The 20,689-nt window shown below is 39.0% G+C and overlaps 1 protein-coding gene across 1 annotated transcript; it reads right to left on the reverse strand.

The window, feature by feature from the left end:
• Positions 1-3,792: 3,792 nt before the first annotated feature.
• On the reverse strand, positions 3,793-17,483 carry TMX4 (thioredoxin related transmembrane protein 4). The gene is given in 12 exon segments (XM_032213780.1): positions 3,793-4,293; positions 4,296-4,380; positions 4,382-4,433; positions 4,435-4,531; positions 5,931-5,988; positions 7,067-7,168; positions 8,978-9,022; position 9,536; positions 9,651-9,779; positions 11,279-11,324; positions 13,850-13,965; positions 17,231-17,483. Coding segments are annotated over 12 exon segments (903 nt in total). The 5' UTR covers positions 17,377-17,483; the 3' UTR covers positions 3,793-4,267.
• Between the last annotated feature and the right edge of the window lie 3,206 nt (positions 17,484-20,689).

A 20,689-nucleotide genomic window follows, 5' to 3' on the forward strand; every position in this document is an offset into this window, starting at 1 on the left:
AATCATTAAACTAAAGCAAAGTTCAGAAAACCTTTTTTTAAGTAACCCAAATAATAAATTGACATTTCCTGACTATTCTTTTGGACTTTGACATTCACTAAATTAAGATGTCTCCACTGTGTATCAGAGAAGGAATACGGAACAAAGTAATATACTATAGTATATAGTAAATATTCCATGGTGCAGAGTCACTCTCTACAATTAGAAAGACAAAATTACAACAGCCCCACTGCAAACTCATGCCATCTCTTTCCTCATGTAATTTATGTATGATTTAACTAGAACGTCATTTTTAAAGGGGGGGGGAACAGTAACAAAGGAAATTATCATCCAGATTCTTTAATATATAAATGAATGTACACACAATGGCTCTATAGTTGACTACCACTAAAATTTCTTCTAGTGTGTACTCCAATGTAAAAACATAAGACACATCATACATAGCTTTTACCTTCTGTATCCATCTACTTCTCCTTATGTATCAATGCATTCAATACAAGCTAATGTATTCAATCAGATGATCTAGAGGTGCTGCAGATTAGAATTGGAGATACTGTCAATCAGCTGGACAGCAATGGTGGCAACCCAGAAAAGCTTGAATTCAGAGATTCGGAACGTCTGGTGCTATGGGTGAGTGCCAAAGAGCAAAATTGGCCTAGGAGGAGAGTTGAAATTTGTCCTCTACATGCCATACAGCCTATCATTCTGGCAGAGGCCATTTTGTCTTTTACAGATGGCAGCAATTGCAGATGAGATAATGTATCCACTTGTGCCCCTTTCAGCACTGTGTGCCCAAGGATTCTTCTGCACAGCACTGAAGGACTTGGAATGAGAAGTGAAAGGACTTTCAATCAGTATTTGGAGCTAGCTGAGGAGATCACCTAGATTTCCTCTGGCTTTTATATGGACTTTCTGGGTTGGTCCAGCCAGTGGTGAGTGCCTATTTGGCCTCTCAAAAAAACCCTATGAGTGGGGGAAGGGATTTGGGAGTGTGGTGTGGATGTGTGATGGGAATGCAGCTGACTGGCAGATTGTTGCATGCTAGATCAGAGCAATTCACAGGAACTAGTTAACCGGAGAAGGAGAAAGATTGCTAGTTTAGGACTGGATGGAGGCCTTTATCAATGGGATGGATGGTACAGGTCAGGGAGAATTGGCCTTTTGGGAAAGGAGCACACAACAGAATCTTGGACAGGAGATAGGGCAGGGCTGGCTGGTCTTGGGGAAGATATTTCAACATCTCCAGTTGATTCCAAGGCTATTTCCTTATGCCTGGTTACCAGACCTTGGCTTCCAAATACTACTATTAATGCCAGGTTGATCAATAATTAAGCCTCTCTTGTTCATGGCTTCGTGGGTATAAGAGGGCTGACTTGGCATGTATAACCAAGACCAGGTTGGGTGACCCTATTAAATCAGTCAGCCATGAGGGCTGAATGGACCCTATTTGTTCCAAAGGAAATTCGGGGTTAATCCTGAGGCTCTGGTACATGACTACAAAGGTCTCAGTTCAATGCCCAGAAAGCCCTCTGACTTTCAGAGGATTTCTGGAAATGGAAGCAACAGTTGAGATAGAGTACCAGGAGAGAAAGATGAGGAGTGAATGTGATATAAACTCTAACACCTTAAATAAACAAACATTAAGCAAACACAGAAATATATAATAAATAAAATTTATAGTGAATAATGAAGCAGCATTTTAATATAAATGTTTTACATAGAAATCATGTCAAACTAAACTAAAAACTGAGCATGTTTTTCATTTAAAGTAACAATCAGAAACACAAATGGTAATGTTGCTTTTAAAATTTGATGCAAAACAGCAACCTCTGGGCAAGTTACTTGCCAAATATTAACTCTTAAGAATCTTCAAATGAATTAGCTTAGTCTACTTGCTGCTTTTAAAAGCACCTACACATTCAAACTTATGAATAGAGGTCATAGTGACGACTGTTTCAAAAATCATTTCACTTTTGTCTGTGTTAAAAAAAACACCCTAATTAATAATTCCTTTGGAATGCTTTGCAGTCTTCTTTATTATAAGCCAACTTAAAGCAGTGGTTTATATATCCACGTAGACATCAACTCTCTAAGCAAGAATGAATTGAACTGAAATCTTATGAACTAAGTTCTAATATTTTATCTTGTAAAAAAATTGGAAGACAAACAAGGAAGACTGTGAAAAATATACCGAGTACTGTCATACTGAGCCCAGACTATTTAACACGGAATCCTTTTACTTAAAAGTAAACAGTTGTTTTAGTTCCATGGACACACGTTTAGGATAGAATCCTCATGGACCAGCTTTTCAAACAACTACTCAACCTGAATCTCACGTTATCAAAAAAAATATGCTTGGTCATATTACTAAGGTTCAGATGTTTAAGACCCAAATCAAATAACTGACAAACAACTTATCTTTTAGGTTCTTTAACTGTGCTATGTTAAGATTCTCCAACATGGTTTTTTAAAAATAAGTATATAGTTGTACAGGTTAAGTATGTACATTTAACATTTATTTGACATTAAATGCTTCCCCCACCCCCAACACTTAAATCTATTTGCTCTATATTCTGTAACATTAACAAAGTGCAATGGATAGTTTTACTAAAACTTGTTTAAAAAGGTATTTTAATAAGCAAATTGTATAGCTGTTAAGACCCATTTTAGTGCAATAAAAGGTTAACAAAAATTTGAAAATAGTTCTAATCAACAGAGAATGCAACTGACAAATATTGTGACAGCATGTACATAAAGCAAATATAGTGCTTTATTTTTACTTTCGTCTGAGCCTATCATTTCTTAGGTTCAAAAATCTCTCCACCTGAAAGTTGAATAGATCCTGACATTTATTTTAATTCGCTGGATACCACTGAAAATAATTGTCTCTAAATAAATACAAAGGGAAATAATACTGTTCTGAATTGCTTCTTTGATAAACTTAATTCATTATCATAACTCATTCAACACTTGCATAACCTTACAAGGGAATACTGATACTTATATGATTACTTCATAGATCTACTCTATACAGAACTTTGACAACTATGGGACGGAATAAGTACCTTGATTATTGAGGACAAACTAAAAATCAATGTATGTATCCAGACATTCTGTTTGCATTAAGAAATTTGCAATGATATTTTTTCAGGCTTCTCCTGCATTGGGGGTTGAATTGGAATACCTAAAAGTATCAATGTTATATCAAAGCAGTATTGAATAAATACAAAGGAACCTAAAAATGGCCAACAAATCAGATACTGAGATATTGACTTGACAGATTATAATATTGGGACAATGGATATGAAACTGATTGTTGTAAGAAAGCCACATCCATATTTAAAAATCTCTTCCTGGCTTTCAAGAAAGCATGCTGAAAGTAAACCTGGCAGCTTGTAAACTATATTGAAAACATAGTTTTTGTTATACAATGCTCTCCCCTGAAATACACATCACAGCTCTGAAGCCTGTAGAAGTGCCTTAGGTAACTGGATCCAAAGACCTCGGAGAGGTATAAACAGTTATCAGTTCAAGCATATCAAACAGTAAAACCTTATTACTGTCTTAAGCTGCCTTCGGTCTTCTAGATTTTTGTCTTCAACTGTACATTTTGGAATTAACTTGTACCAGCAAGCCCTCAAAACTTTTTTTTTTTTAATACTTAATTTGCAGTTGTACAGAATGACACTTCATCGAGTTATGATATGGCTGCAGTGGTGGGTTGCAGACAATACGCCCCGGTACGGGCATACCGAAGCACCGGATACCGGTACGGTGCTCCGGAAGGCCCACCCGAGCTCCTTACCTGTCCTTTAAAGCGTTTGGCGCTTCCACACATGCACATGGCACATACAGCGCCTGTGTGACCCTCCGCCGAGCAACTGGAGTGTTGTGGAGGCTTGTGGAAACGTTCCTGGCAGCTACGACGCATGTGCGCGCCATGCACATGTCCATGTGGGCAACCCAGACCCGTTCCAACCGTATCGGTTGGAATGGGATCTGGAACCCACCACTGTATGGATGATGCAACAAAACCTCTTACCTATCCCTGAACTCAATGTGGTTGTTTGATTGTCATGTCTCTGATTTCAACGTTAGTCGTATTTTACATTCAAAATATTGACCTTAAAAATAAAAACAGAAGCTTTCTGGCAGTCAGCCTATATTTAGCTGCAATGTCGTATAAGTCAAATATTTGGCTTCAGCTGCAAAACGAAGGTCCCAATCATCTTTGGTCCACTTAAAAGTATACACTCAAGTACTTTCACTATAGTTCAGGCTCCATCTGATTTTACGTTGTCTTAAGGAGGTCTCCTCTAACTTGTCAGATTCAAAAGGCTCTAAATCATTTTCTCCCTCACATCCTTCAACTGCTGAATCAATCTGAGGAATTGGGCTGAGACTCATCTTCTCCCTCTTCTTCATTTTCTCCAATAGACCAAACCCTTTTCTGGAATTTCATCCCCTGCTGAAAGTTCCAATGTTTGCTGTTGATCTTCTTCTATCTTCTTCTCATCAGGATCTACGGAATCTGAAGTAAAAGAATTGAGGAAACAAGAGCTAGTATTTTTTGTACAAATGGAATATTTTGTTAAGCTACAAAGTGCCAACTTTCAGATCTAGCCCTTGTGATTCATTTCCCCAAACATCTTTACCTCTGTGTTGAACTACTTACAGATTAAATAGAATAGAATAGAATAGAACAGAACAGAATAATTTTGTCACTCTGAATGTACACTAATTGGCATAAATTAAAATGAGATTTAATTGTTTACATCTCCCAAAGGGTCACGTCTAATATAAATATAAACATGAGAAAAGATAAATACCATACATCCATACATATGCATGTACCCTCATATATTATATGACATGGAGAAACAACACAGTCTAGTTCAGATGCATACAAATATATCAATGCTCTCCCCTGAAATACACATCACAGCTCTGAAGCCTGTAGGAAGTGCCTTAGGTAACTGGATCCAAAGACCTCGGAGAGCTATAAACAGTTATCAGTTCAAGCATATCAAACAGTAAAACCTTATTACTGTCTTAAGCTGCCGTCGGTCTTCTAGATTTTTGTCTTCAACTGTACATTTTGGAATTAACTTGTACCAGCAAGCCCTCAATATTATATCTACACACATACACACACATACACACACACACGTCAGACCAAAACAATTTCATTATGATTCAGCATGATGTTTGAATCCAGTGGTAAGGTTATTTATCAGAGTTGAAATTAAGGAAATACTAAAAACAGGTTATTATTCAAAGTGGCATATTTCCATACCATTTGAAAATGTGTTCTACTTCCATGTAGATGTCATTGGACTATTGCAAAGTGCTCTGTATGGGGCTGCTCTTGTTGGTAAGCTGCAGGTGCCCATGCAGTACTACTGCTGCATGAACTGCCTTGGCCCTTGGCTCCTAGTAAGCTTCCGGGTGCAATTCAAGGTACTGGTTGTCACCTTAAAGCCCTATGTTGCATGGTGCCAGATTAACTGTGGTACAGCCTATTCCTAATGGTTTCCACCCTCCTACTAAACTGACAAGGGGAGTATGCTCCAGGTCCTCTCAGTAAAACAGTGTTGCCTGGTGGGAACGTGGAAGCTTGTCTTCTCTGGCATGGTGCCCCTCCCATGGAACAGCCTTGTATTGGAGACATAGATGGCCCTGGCCATGTTGGACTGCGGGAAAAGAGTGAAGACTTGACTTTACCCCCAGGACACCGTGGTCAAGATGTTGATGGACCTGGCACTGTGTGGTTAGTAGATGCATGCAAATTTTATCAGGACCTCAGCATAATTTATTGTTTGTTTTAAAGGGATTCTTTCAGTGCACTATATTTGTATTTTGTTTGCTGTCGAGTTCTTTCTGGAAAACTATACACAAACACGAAAAGCACTAGCATTATGCATACGTACCAAAACTTTCTTCTTTGAACTTAGCAGGGCACATGCAGTCTATAAGCAAAACAAATATCTAAAAGGAAAAAAGAAAAAAGTACTGTAAAACTAATCTAGGGAATTTCAAACCTGGTCAAATATCTCAAGACTATTATATGAGTGGTTTGTAATTATGTTGCACTTCAATGCAAAATATCCATATTTTTCTGCCAATGAAAGTCATGAGCTGTGCTAAATAAAACCATAGATCAAAGCCCTCTCTAAATGCTTTTTTTTACAACTATTCATACAGCAATTTTTAAACCAGATAAACCAGGACTTTTCAGAATCCTTAATGAGATCCTGATCTATTGATCTAACTATATAGAAGTTCTATCTAGACTATAATTTCTCAAGTGATATTTGTGGTTTGTGTTTTAACTGATGGTGTGTAACTACAGCAACAAACTACACCAGTGATTATGTAATACAAAAGAAGCTACATATACCGTACCGATCAAAATAAAACAAACTTAAAAGCTAAAACTAATCCAAAAACATACTTGATATCAATATAGGTTAATCTAAGCCTCAATGTCTGCTTATATTATATGCCATCTTTTCACTTTTGGAACATGACATTTCAAAAATAGATTAAATAATTATAATAAATCTATTCCTTGATATCAGGAAGATAAAGATAGGATTATCCTCTTTGCTGCATTCCAAGTTTAATGAGCCAAAATTTATCATAATATTAAAATTAAAGATTAAACATTACATCTTTGACAGTAACATTTCTTTTCAAAATTTATTAACATATTAAATACTAATTTATCTTGAGTTTTATAATTCATGGACCAGGATCACTTAGTTGATAAAAAGTAAAGCTCAAGAAAATATAGACCAAGAGTTTGAGAGATAATTCTCTACATTCTCTTGGGATCAAGAGAACCGGAAAAAATACAGGTTCTTAATTACTATTTTCTCTAACATAATAGAAAGATTTGATCTACCATTTTTTCCCACAATTCCCCAATACAGTAGGAATACCAATGTTTTCTTGATCTATAGTGAACTCTTCAGATGATACCATTTGCTGTGCTTGTTATCAATACATTTTGTTATTCCCATTTTTCTACATCTTGGTTTAAGAATATAAAACTTTTTCTTACCAAAGCCAAGATAAGACCTATCAGAAGGGTGGCTAATATGAAGATGGCGTAGGAAACCCAAGTATGAATCCCAAGAGTGCCAGTAAAATAGTTGTGGATTTGCTGCAACAGAAACATAATTTGAATTGAAATTGGTGTTCCATTATCTATCAGTTATCGTTTGGAATGACATTTGTACAATATATCTTCAAATCTTCATGCATTCTGAAAATGTAATTACAGAAAAATACTGTTTTGTTTTGTTTTGTTTTGACTTTGAGAGGTTTGAATCAATTTCACATAAATCATTTTACAAATCAACATCCTTTATAAAACCATCATTGGCTGTGTCTTTTGAGGATAGTAGGTAGTGCCAGCTGGAATATGTACCTATCTATGCTCAGCATTTGAGTTTGTTTTTTTTACTAGATTACTATGTTTTTCAATTTTTTTAACATTAATTTTCAGATGAGGCACTCCCTGCAGGTTTTAAGTTACCAACAATTGTTGACGGAAGCAATTCAATTTATTGAACAAAGCATTTTTATGTCTACTCTAATTTCTCACAAGACACACTTCACACTCATCAATACAGAATGAGATTATTCTGATTTTAAAGCTTAGGTACCGACAGGAAAAACACAGGAGCTGCGCATACATAAAGCCACTGGATATTGGGAACCTACCCCCAGAGAAACTGGGAGTCTTGCTGTGCTTGTTTGTTGTTCTGATTAACTTTCCAACTGTTGGTTTCTCAGGCTTATAAGTAGCATTAATATTAGAACTTTTATTTCTGAATACAAGTGATAGCATTGTCTAAATATACAGGTAAACAGCAACTGTGTATTTTCTTCTGTATGTTTTAGACAGGGGTGGGTTTCTCGCCCCGTTCCAACCGGTTTGGTTGGAACGGGGCCGGCGGCGTCGTGCACGTGCGCAGCGCACGCATGCGTACTAGCGTCTGTGTGATGCTCCAGCTGCTCCTGGAGGATCGCGCAGGCGCTGTATGCATCCTGCGCATGCGTGGAAGTGCAGAACTCGTCAAAACCGGGTAAGGAGCGCGGGCGTGTGGGTGGGCCCTTCGCCGTTCCCGGAAGTTACTTACTTCCGGGTTCGCCGACCAACCGGTTTGCGGGGACTGCCGCGAACCGGTTGAAACCCACCCCTGGTTTTAGACCACGGGCCCCCAATCCCTAAACTGTGGATTGGCACCCGTCCGCAGCATGCCAGCAACAGGGCCACGCAAACAAGCAAAGCCCAATCAGTAGGATGCAGACAGCATGCAAAATGATGCCCCCTCCAAGCGGAAAAACTTTTCTCTATGGATCTGGTCGCTGGTGCCCAAAAGGTTAGGGGCCACTATTTTAGACTCCTAATAATCCTAATAACTTCTGCCAGAACTTCGGCAGTTCAATTCTCATTGACTCAAGGTTGACTCAGCCTTCCATTCCAAGGTCAGTAAAATGAGGGGCCCAGATTGTTGGGGACAATATGCTGACTCTGTAAACCTTTTAAGAGAAGCTGTAAAGCACTGTGAAGCAGTATACAAGTCTAAGTGCTATTGCCATTTAGCACTTTCTAAATGGAAATTTATGGATTTTATATTTAATTTAAAACACTGTTTTGAAGAGTTTATAAATCTGTTAGAGCTTTTACCCATATGGCAGATTACGGAGTGTTGATATGCAACCATGTTGAAATCTTGCATGCCATCATAAAATTTACAAAATTTCAATTTGTCACAATTTGAACCAAAGTTTTAGAAGTAGAAACTTTTTCCCTGGATAGATTTGATCAGCATTAATATTGAACTATATTCTTTCCATACTGTATAAAGCTGTATGATCATTGGGGAACATGACAGACCTTTTAAAACCATAGATCAAGTGTAAAGTTTTTCTGCATTACTTAAGACACATATTGCTTACTTACTCTGATCCATCCAGATAAATGGAAAAGTCCTGCCATTCCCACATCCTAAAAATCAATATAAACGTGATCACTAAAAATAATTAAAGATTGAAAAAGTGTGGTCCCATTTTTTTCTGGGACTTTGATTATTTCTCATGTTACTTGATCAAGAAAGACACAATAATTTAACTATGAAAATAAAAGGAAAGTGGTAGTCTTTCTCTAACCAAGCTTTACAATAGTTACAGAATGTATTAGTAAAACCAAATTATCAGATTTTATCATACTGTTTCATCTACATTTATACAAGATCTTTATCATAATGAATAAACTTCACACAAGATATCATAGCAATCTTCACTAAGCTGTACTCTACAGGAATCATCTAAATATATATATTCCATATGTCATCACCACAACCAATTAGCACCTACTATGATTTTTATTCCCTCAAAACATGGATCTGCAGCTCAAAATTAAATGCAAAATAAATACCTTCGTATAATCCTGAAAGCACTGGACAATCTCTACCAGTAGATGGTAGAGCAGAATGAAACATAAATTACCACAATAAGTCACCCTGAAAGTTAAAAAGTGTAAACAATATTCAACTGGGAATTGCTATTTTCAGCTAAGGTTGCATTTAACCTAGGATGAAATTCCAGTCTGGGACACGATAGTGCATTATAATTACATTAGAGATGAGGGAGACTTCCATCCTGCCACAGGTTCTATACTTTCCCATTTCCTCTCCAGGATATAACTCTCTAGATCCTCCAAGGTCTTCGAGCCACGATATCTGCGAAAAACTCCATCCTTTGCACTGAAAACAATTAAAGTATAGTTACGCCACTGAATCTAAAACCTTGTTACTCTTCAGTGTCGAAGAGTAGCAATCATACAAATTAACAAGATTTACAGAGAAGCAGATTCTTTTTGTACTATTTTTCTCCACATCCTTAAGAGGATTATTCCACTTGGGGAATTGGAAAGCAGGGGGGAAGGGAGATGAAAATAAGCAAGAGAAGAAAGGAATAAGGAGATGTAGTCAGGGAAAAATGAAAAGAAGTTCCTTTTTCTTATTACAACTCAATCACTTAATTACTTATTTGGGGTAGCTATCATATAGCATGTTTCCTCTGGGCCAAAAATCTAACTTGTATTTTCCAAAGGATATTGGAGTATATAAACCCAGGAACAACCTTAATTTACTACCTTGCCACTTTTATAATTAATCAAAGTATTCTGGTGAATAAAACCCATTGGATCTCATTGCAGGGAGAGACATTGAAGCAACGCACAGTGAATTCCATTGTGGTTTGTTTATGACAAATTGCTAGTGCCTCACATTACTACCTTATTTTCCAGTCACAGCAGGCTCTTATTATCCATGTTAAGAAGGGCAGCAGGAAGCTCCGTGTTTAGATCATAACGTTCTTCTGAAACATCTTGCTTTCTACTGGGGCTAATCCTACCTATTTTTCCATAAACATCATGTGTCCAAAATGCCATCTATAGAAAACTTCCTCATCTCCTATTAATGCCTCTGTCCATTTGACTTTTTTAATTGCAAATAAAAGTATCTGAACTTTTTAAAAAATGGGAAGCTAGCATACTCCAAAGCATTATTCTCTAGCATCATCTTCACTTCCTAGAATGCAGTTGGGTATTAAATGGCCAGCAGTCAATATATTTTGTAATTGCTTAAATCTGCCATAAGAACTATTCTATTCAACTATTTCCCCCCAAAATCTTACACGTTCCCAACACTCCACTCAGCAAACTAAAAAGACTGGAGCTCTTTGCAATAAGACTTTTCTTTTAAAAAACCATATTTTTTGGAGTATAAGACTCACCGGAGTTTAAGACACACCAAGATTTTGAAGAGGCAATTTTTTTAAAAAAAAGGTTTTGCACTCTGCAGACCTCCCCAAAATGGCCCATTTTTCATGAAAAGGGGCCTTTTTAAAAAAAAAGGGGGGGGGATGAACAGCCTTTAAGAGGCTTATAGAGTGCTCCTGGGGCTGGGGAGGGGGAAATTGAGCAAACAATGGCCACTTTTTGGGTCATTTTTGCCCTCCCCAGCCCCCAGGAACACCCTGAAAGCCTCCTAAAGGCTATGCATGGCCTTTTTTTGCAAAGGGGGTGGGGTTTTGGGAGGCCAAAAATGCTGTATTCAGTGTATAAGACACACCCAGATTTTCAGCCTCTTTTTTGAGGGAAAAAGGTGCGTCTTATACTCCAAAAATCTGATACTTTACTCTGCCACATATAAAATTGTAAATAGCAACTATTTTCAGAGTAATTAAAATATATACTTACTGGTAAATAGTGGGAAGAGTAGTGACTAAGAAACGGCCACTTACACCTGTGGAGAATAGATACTTGCTTTAAATAGCACTTATTATCTTGCTTCTTACACATAATCATCATCTGACAAACACTTTACAATTAAGAGCTCATTTTCATATTCTGCACATTTTGTGGGAGTTGGCAATCTATATTCCCATAGCTTCACATAAATAACAATAACTCATTTGGTCTCCTTTTGATCCCCTTAACCTCTACGGGTAAAAATGTGAATTATAATTAAAGAGGTCAGACACTGAAAGAAACAAGGGTAAGAAAGGGGAATTCCAAGTACTAACAAAAAAGAATTTGTCTTAGCACATTTCAAAAATATTCCAGAACGATTCTAAAATATCCATGAGAAAAGTTTTGCCAAGCACAGAAGCTATTAGTTCACAGACAGTCCAAAAGTATCTTGGAAAAAGAATGTATTTTCTGACTTAAGTCATGTCAAATAAAACTATTTTTACCAGCAATTCCTATCTCTCAAAAATTGTTTTGAGACAGGTAATGCATAAATTAGCATAAACCCTACAATAGGGTTCATATTTTTAAAAGGGTTCCAAGGCCATAAGAAGGCCATAGCTAACTGAAGATGTTCCTGAAGTAACAGGACATTACAACCAAAATCCTTGGCTGGATGTGGGATCCAAACTGGTAAAAAATCACTCTAAAGAAAGGAGAGCTCTCGAGATAGTCCACATGGACTCTACACAATGTTTCTCTGAGTAGATGGCCGGAACCAATATTTTTGAGGTCTGCTTATGGTGACTATAAGTCGATGGATTACAACTACACTCATAGTTGTAATATAGCCTTTAAGGACTCAAAATTCAACCATTCCTTGTTTCTTAATCAACTTGGAATTGATTTTAATAATTCTTTACATTACAAACCTCTGGAACAGCAAGTTTTTATGGACTTCACTGGATGAACTTTTTCTATTTATTACAAAAGACGTTATAAATACATGTTTAGATATTTTTTTAAAAATCATTGAGGCCATTCGCCTGGTGCGCCAGTTGCGACCCTACCTGAACGGGAGGCCCTCACAACAGTCACTCGGGCCCTTGTGACCTCTAGGCTGGAATACTGCAATGTGCTCTACATGGGGCTGCCCTTGAAGAGCATCCAGCGACTTCAGCTAGTCCAGAACGCGGCCGCGCGAGTGATTGTGGGTGCACCTCGGTTCGCCCACATAACACCTATCCTCCGCGAGCTGCGCTGGCTACCTGTTGATCTCCGGGTGCGCTTCAAGGTGCTACTTGTCACTCATAAAGCCCTCCATGGTAGTGGATCTGCGTACTTGAGAGACCGCCTCCTGCCAATTACCTCCCTGCGACCAATTAGATCGCATAGATTAGGCCTCCTCCGAGTTCCATCTGCCAGTCAGTGCCGACTGGCAACTACACGGAGGAGAGCCTTTTCAGTAGTAGCTCCGACCCTTTGGAACAATCTCCCCGTGGAGATTCGTACCCTCACCACCGTCCAGACCTTCCGCACAGCCCTTAAGACCTGGCTAGCCCGTCAGGCCTGGGGATAAAGATAATTTGTCCCCACCCGAATGATGAATGAATGTTGCTTACTATTTTACTTCTATGTATTGTTTGTGTCTATAGTCTGTACCCTCCCTTCCTTATTTTATGTAAGCCGCCCTGAGTCCCCTCAGGGAAAAGGGCGGCCTATAAATACTAATAAAATCCTAAAATCCTAAATTCCAAAAATGGCATTTGCTTCCGAGATGGAGCCACACAGCCTAGGAATGCTAAGGGGCAGAGCCCTCCTTTTACAACACAAGCTCGAGCTCTGCATATCGACAAAAGGTGGAGTGAGAAGCAGACCAAAGGCCTATGGGAACCCAAGATTAACCCCCACTTAATGACCCAAACCCCTACTCTCTGTTAACCAGAAAATAAGGTGCCTCAAGGAATGGAGGAGACCTTGGGATGCCTGATCCAGGAAGGCCTGGGCCTGCACTAGGCCTCACTCATCTGAAGTATCCCATGTTCTGTTTAATGGGAGAGGAGGGGTAAGGATCGTTAAGTGAGGCAATGTGGACGCATCACTTAATGACATCATGATTTGCAACCATAATGATTGAGCTGATAATGGTGAGTCGAGGACTATCTTACACAATAGTGCTAATTTCCAAAGCAGCTTTAGCCACTATATCATCGTCTAGATCAGTGTTTCTCAACCTTGGCGACTTTAAGTCCTGTGGACTTCAACTCCCAGAATTCCCCAGCCAGCATAGCTGGCTGGGGAATTCTGGGAGTTGAAGTCCACAGGACTTAAAGTCGCCAAGGTTGAGAAACCCTGGTCTAGATTCACTGGACTATATGTCTACAAAGCTGATTATCCCCAGTGAGCATGGGTGCTGATCACACTGATCTGGGATCATATCAGATGTCTATCAGAGTTTTGGAAAAACTAATCTAAATTTGGGTAATAACATTAAGACTTAATATCCTGTTTCCATTCTTTAAAAAAAAGCAATTAAATTACTTACATTGATTTTGTTTTTAGTGATTATTCATTACTTACCTGGTTCTTGAGTGACATCAACCTTGCCCACACTGAGTTCGAGTTCCTTACTATTTCTTGCAAAAGCTTCCCATGCCAATTCCATTTGCTGACAGACAGGACACCAAGGAGCATAGCTAAGGAAAGTGACAGTACGATATAAGCATGGGTTTCCTTCATTATCTGCTTAGTGGTTTCCAATTTATTAAAATCTATAGGTTTTTAACAACAGTTAACACAAAAATAAAGGACAAAATCATTCAGTATCTTGCATTGAATTCCAAACAGGCTGTTCTTACTGTACCATAACTTTTCTAAGAAACATGAGCACAAAACATACCCTTTATTATCTTGAAACACTTTCAAGTTCAGAGAAAGTTGAAACAATAGTTCCAAATTTACAAGATATTTTCAACTCCTAATGTTTTTTATTGCAAGAATTCTGAAATGCAGCCTGGATTTGATCTTTTTCTACCATAATGCTGCACTAAAAAGCAGTGAGAACGCCAATATTACACTTCCACAATCATTCTATTCTCCAAATTCATCCAATAGACATGCCAAAATTGATTCAATTGCACAGATCATTGACACAGCAGTGGCTGATGTAAAACTAATGTAAATTTTGTCCAACCGCTATGATAGGTTAATCCAGGACATACACTGCTATAGGCCAAATTATATAAAGGAAGTTTCTGACTTACAACCACTATTGGGACTGAAATTTTCATTGCTAAGGTCATCATGGCTATTAAATGAATCTGGCTTCCCCTATTGAGTTTGCTTCTTGGAACCTCTAACAAGAACAGGAGTGCTGCTTTGAATTCTAATAGGATGTTTGAAGCTCGTAACATCCAAATAATTAGTAACAAATACTCTTAAAATTCTTACAAAAAAAATCAGTATCTAACACCAGACAATCGGCTGCAGTCACCTTCCATATGTAAATTTTCAGGAATAAAGATAAACTTTCTAGGCAGCAAACATTTTTAATATATTACTTCATAAAAAAATTGTTCTGGCCATGAAGAACCCAACTAAAGGGAAAAAAATATGCTGCAGAAGATGCAAACTTAGAGTTATTCTGCAAAAATATATATCTGAAGGAAAGAAAAGCATCTTCACAATCAATGCAGTGTTTCTTATGCAAGGAGTTTATACTATCAAACAAGGGCATCATGCAATGTTCCAGTCCTAAAACAAGCCATTTAGTGTATTCTACATTTCAGAGAACATCCTGTGACAGAACATTTTGCAAACCCCTTCTGGAGATGTTTAACTGCTAGTTTTCTACCAAAACACATAGGGCTTCCTAAATTATAAGTATGTAATGTAATTCTGACAGCTAGTTTTACAATATTTTAGCAGTATCTTCAAATCCCCAACTCACTTGAACATGTTGCAGTTACACAAAAAGTGTTAAGGCCAGCAGTCATCAAAAGATCACCTATTCATGATATATTGTAGTGCATTCATTAGTTCTATATTTCACTTCACAGATCTATTCCTCATCCATATGATACCCTGAACCAAGTCAATGAAACCCTGCAGTAGTCTTTGTGTTTGTGTTAAGGGGGGGAAAAAACCAGACATAACCAAACGTCATTGCGGGACAACTTAAGATTTCATCCATAGCAATAGCAATAGCAGTTAGTATATACCGCTTCATAGGGCTTTCAGCCCTCTCTAAGCGGTTTACAGAGTCAGCATATCGCCCCCACAGTCGGGTCCTCATTTCATCCACCTCGGAAGGATGGAAGGCTGAGTCAACCTTGAGCCAGTGAGATTAGAGCTGCTGAACTGCAGATAACAGTCAGCTGAAGTGGCCTGCAGTACTGCACCCTAATCACTGTGCCACCTCGGCTCCTTCCATGTCCAAAAAAGAGGGCTAAGCTGAGGTGAACATGCTTCCTCTTTCAATAGTATTTCTCTTTTGCTTTATAACCATGGTATTCAAATTGTGAACCAAAGTATCTCTTGGTTTCTTCATTTGCTTGGCAATGGGGTCACTGGTGAGTTACACTGAGCAGAATTTGATTGTTTGATAAGGCTGTCTTTTACATTATAGATCTAAAATATGAGCTATTATTTTATAATGCACATCTGACAAAGCATTTGTGAATACAAATAACTATACCAAATATTTAAAAAGGCTGACAATTGCTCTGTACATTTTTCAAATGTAGGAAGCAATTGTTTTCCAACTTGTAAAAGAAACTATGTCTTGTCCACATTCATGGGTCTAATATGGAAAATGCCCTTGGCTGTCTTCTCATGTTCATGCATGGGCAGCCATTCTTTATTTCCCAAGGAAGTGGAATGGCTGTGGATCATGTACATGCCTGTAGATAGCTATGTATGCACTTGCCCTTTGAAGAAGCCTTGCAAAACATGTCTGCTTTAACGATTAAAAAGGAAATGTTTCATGCATACTGCCACTTTTCAAGAAACCCACAGAAAAGCAGTTACAAAAAAGCAACAGAAGTACTAGAATACTATATTTTGCTGTTTCAAAATTATATATCTAACCTACTTCATGTGCAAAAATTGCTCATCCTTATCAGAAGTCACTAACAGCTATTTATGGACTGCAGAGCCAATCCCTTATCCTGAATTGCATGTTTTCATACATTCATGCACTATAGTACTAGACAATCACTAAGTTGGTTTGCGAGTTCAGTTTGTTGTGAAAATTCAGCCATTGCCTTCAAGCATTTTAATAACTAGGCCATTACATTATGGCATAATATTGCTTGTTTGGGCACAACACTTTACATATATGTAGCAATTCATTAGCAAGGTTTAGCAGGTTGCAGCAGGTGTTATTTAACATCAAATACCAAATAATACATTGCAATGTAATATAACTATTACAGTTTTTTCAGTAAACTATAACTGAAGGACCAAACAGTATGGCCAGAAAAGGGGAATTCTTTAACCTGACTTATTGAGTATATATTTATAACAATATATGAGCAGGCACTGGATTGGGGGAAATTGGATTTAATTAAAGCCCATCAGAAAAGAGCTAAATCATAAAAGCTAAAACCCATATCACCTTAATTATTTACTTGCATTAATAAAAAGCCAACTCTCCAAAATGAAGACAGACGGACGAACTAGGTTTATGAACTGCATCTGTCTTAAGCGCAGGGAAACGGTCCCCACGTTTATGGACCGAAGTAAATGCCCCCAAATAAGTGCCAAGTCAAGCTATCCGCACGTGCAGCCGGTGCCCTCTTACACTGCCTTGCCTTACAACGTGTTAGAGAAACTGGCTGGGGATGATGGTGGCTGTAGTACACCCTCCCACTGGCGCCCTAAGGGAGAGAGAGAGAAGGCTGGTAGGGCTCTTCTGCCTGCATTGCCTTTCCAAGTTTGCGCGCGCCTTGGCTTACTCACAATTCCACCATCCACTGGCCCTGCAGCAGGAGGCTCCAGTTGGACCCGCTCAGCTCCACCACGTGGCTCCCCACCGCCTCCGGCTCCGGATCCAGGGAAGCCGCAACCGTAAGGAGGGACGCCAGGCCGGCAGCTCCCCAGAGCATCACCAGCAGCGGAGTTATCTCTTTTCTCCAGGCTGCAGCAGCGCCTTGGAAAGACGGCCGCCGCCATCTTGAGCAACTAGGAAATTAAACCGCCGCCGCCAAGCCGAGCTAAGGAACCGAGAGTGACGGGGCGGCCCGAAGGGCACCTTTGCTTCCGGTTCGATGCGACGGCTTTCCACCATGTGCGGGGTAGAAGAAGCGCGCTGGGAATGAGCATCAGGAACGTATTGCAAGACAATCCCGTCTCAGCGCAATACGCGGGTTTTGGGAGGGCGGTGTGATCACTTTTGGTTCTGGTTGCATGTTAGTACTATGCATACTTTAAAATACAAAACACCATTCTCAGGACCAACATTTTTAAAAAAACCATTGAAATGTTTTTTTTTTTTAAATAATATAAAGCAAGACATAATTATGACTGTTAACATGATGCAAACCCTGGATTAAAATCGGATTGATTTGCTTCTGGGCCCAATCCCGTAGTTAAATTTATGCAACTGAATTGATTAAGTAGTACCTGGGTGAATGTTGGGAGTGAAATGGGAAAAGATGAGTGGGAAGATCTGCTGGGATTCCTGGAAATGAATCCTTCTGCAGGATCGAGACTGTCAAGAGATGAAACGTAGGAACATAACATTTTTCCAGAGGAAAAATTGAGACTACAGGAACCAGAAGCACTACTCAGGACACAGATAAACCTCCAAGTGCTTCAACCACCCTCTTAAAGGATGCAGATTACCAGCTGTCTGCAAGGAATAAATCCTCCTTCTCCCATGATCCTGTCAGAGCTGAAGAAGCTTCTTGGATGAGAAGTGAAACGTCTTCAAAAGAAAAAAAAACCAAGAAAATCCAGTTGCCTCCAGAAAAAGCACCTTTGTGATAGGCACATGACCATTTTGATGCGTTATAATGAGAGACCTTAGTTGGATATCTTGCTAAGTCATGGGTTGCTTAATCAAGGCTTGGCGTTTGGGTTCACACTCTCAACTGAGTCATATATTAAACCACAGCATTTGTAGCCCTGCAGTCAGCCACCAAATTCAAAGAGCAGTGGGTTTTTTTTATAGAGAACTCCCGCAAAACAAAGCATAATTACACTTTATGGAAATCAAAATATTAGAGATGACTAATGAGAAGAAGCTAGAATGTACTGAGTATGAAAAAAAGAGCCATTGTTTTGATTTATTATACGACCACCAAAAGAGTGGTGTGTGTCCTCTTTTTTGTCTTCTGTCTAGCAGGCATAATCTTAAAATAAAATATTGTCGGGCTTTTTAATGGTTTTCTTTAAAAATGTGGATTGTTTTCACAACAGTAGTATTCAAACCCTCAAGTATCATGACCTTGTAAATTGTGTGATTCTTTCTTTTCCACAGACTTGACTGCCTAAATTTATATTACAGGATAGACCTTGCTTACAGACCACTCATTCAGTGACTGTTTCAAGTTATGATGGCACTGGGAAAGGAGACTGGTGCTTGCACTTAACCACCCTTGCAGTATCCCTGTGGTCACACAATCATGATGCAGATGCTTGGCAACCAGTGTGCATTTAAAATGGTCGCAGTGTCCCACAGTCACATGATTATCATTTGCAAGATTCAAGGCTGGCTTTCAACTAGCAAATTCAAGCACGCAGCCATGTGATATTTCACTTTACAACTTCATTGTGTAGCAACAGAGTTGCTGGTCCCAATTGCAGTCATTCAGTGAGGACTATCTTTTTATTTCTTGATCCCAGCAATGAATGTCGATCCACTCCTTCAAATCTATGATTCCTGTAATCTGTAGATCACTGACTCCTCATTTCTATAGTAAAATTGGGAGAATATGTAGACAATTCTGTATTATCATTAGCATATGCTCTTGAAAATAAAGATGTTGGGAAAAAAATATTGTGATTAAAATCAGTCTTTCTGATGCTGGAAAAAGTAATTTTATATATGTGGAGCTTAGTCCTTTTTTTTTTTTTTTTTGCAGCTTTTCATTATAATTTTTGTTGTAGGAGCCAAGAAAGAGCTAGTGTGTCTTCCTTCCCCTCTGCCTTCATTTGGCCTTTTCAATTTCTGTATCCTCCTTAGCTATCTGGTAACCCTAGCAGTAATCAATGTAATCAGCATGTCTGCCCACACATGAAGTTTACTGAGTTTGAAAAAGTTCACCCCCTACAAGTATCAGAAATGAAGATGCGGTTACGTGCTTCCGTGGCACGACAAAACCGCGCTCGACTAAAGCGTGCCCGATTAAACCGCGTCGCTGATGTCATCAACAGGGCAACAACAGCGAGCGCAGAGAAAGAAGGGCATTTTAAATAGCACTTTGAAAGCAAGCCGATTCAAGTTAAGGTAAGGGTTAGGTTTAGGGTTAGGTTAAGGGTTAGGTTTAGGGTTAGGTTAAGGGTTATGATTAGGTTTAGCGTTAGGTTAAGGGTTAGGGTTAGGGTTAGGTTAAGGGTTAGGATTAGGTTTAGGATTAGGTTTAGGGGGGTTAGGTTTAGGTTTAGGGGTTAATTTTAGGTTTAGCGTTTACAGCGTGCTTTTTTCTCCGCGCTGTTGTCGCGCTGTGATGACGTCAGCTACGCGGTTTCGTCGAGCGCCCTTTAGTCGAACGCGGTTTTGTGGTGGAACCACGTGCTTCTTACCCGGATTCATGCTAGTAAAGTAGAAGTTTGCTCAGTAAAACTGCAGCCTTCCCTTACGAACCTTTTAATAGGAATGAGCCCCACATATATCCAGAGTAACCCAGAACTGCAAGGTTAATTCCAACTTTGCATTCACATAGCATGGCTCGCTCTGTCTTGGTTTGCTGAAAGAATCAGTTTTCTGTGATTGCATATTCTGAATTATAAACCACAGTTTACAAGCCACAATGGCTGGAGAGGAGTGGTGGCTTGCGTACGTAGGACACAGGGTTGGAGGTTAAGCAAGCCCGCATTTGACATCTTGAGGCGGGTGAGCTCCCATCCTTTGCTGGCTTTCATGCTGGGGCATGAAAGGAACCGCCAACTGAGCATCCCTGGGTAACGGTGATGTCATTGGCTAATCCTTTCAACCTGGGAGCGCCTCTGTGCTTCTGGCTGGATTTAAGTACCACATTAGACAAAAAAGGCAACCCTGTTTCAATTCTGCGTGGTCCATGAATCTGTCCCAAGTTCGTTTGGTATTGAGACTGGGTTTCAATTAGAGAATCTTCTTAGGCCCCTTACAACAGTCCATCAGATAGAAATTCAGTTGATAGAAAGCACACTGGATTTCTATTTGTCACATATCTTTGAAAACACAGTCGTTTTGTGGGGTGGGTGGGAGGTTGACCT

The sequence above is a fragment of the Thamnophis elegans genome, chromosome 3, assembly GCF_009769535.1.
Source record: "Thamnophis elegans isolate rThaEle1 chromosome 3, rThaEle1.pri, whole genome shotgun sequence".
Lineage (NCBI taxonomy): Eukaryota > Metazoa > Chordata > Lepidosauria > Squamata > Colubridae > Thamnophis > Thamnophis elegans.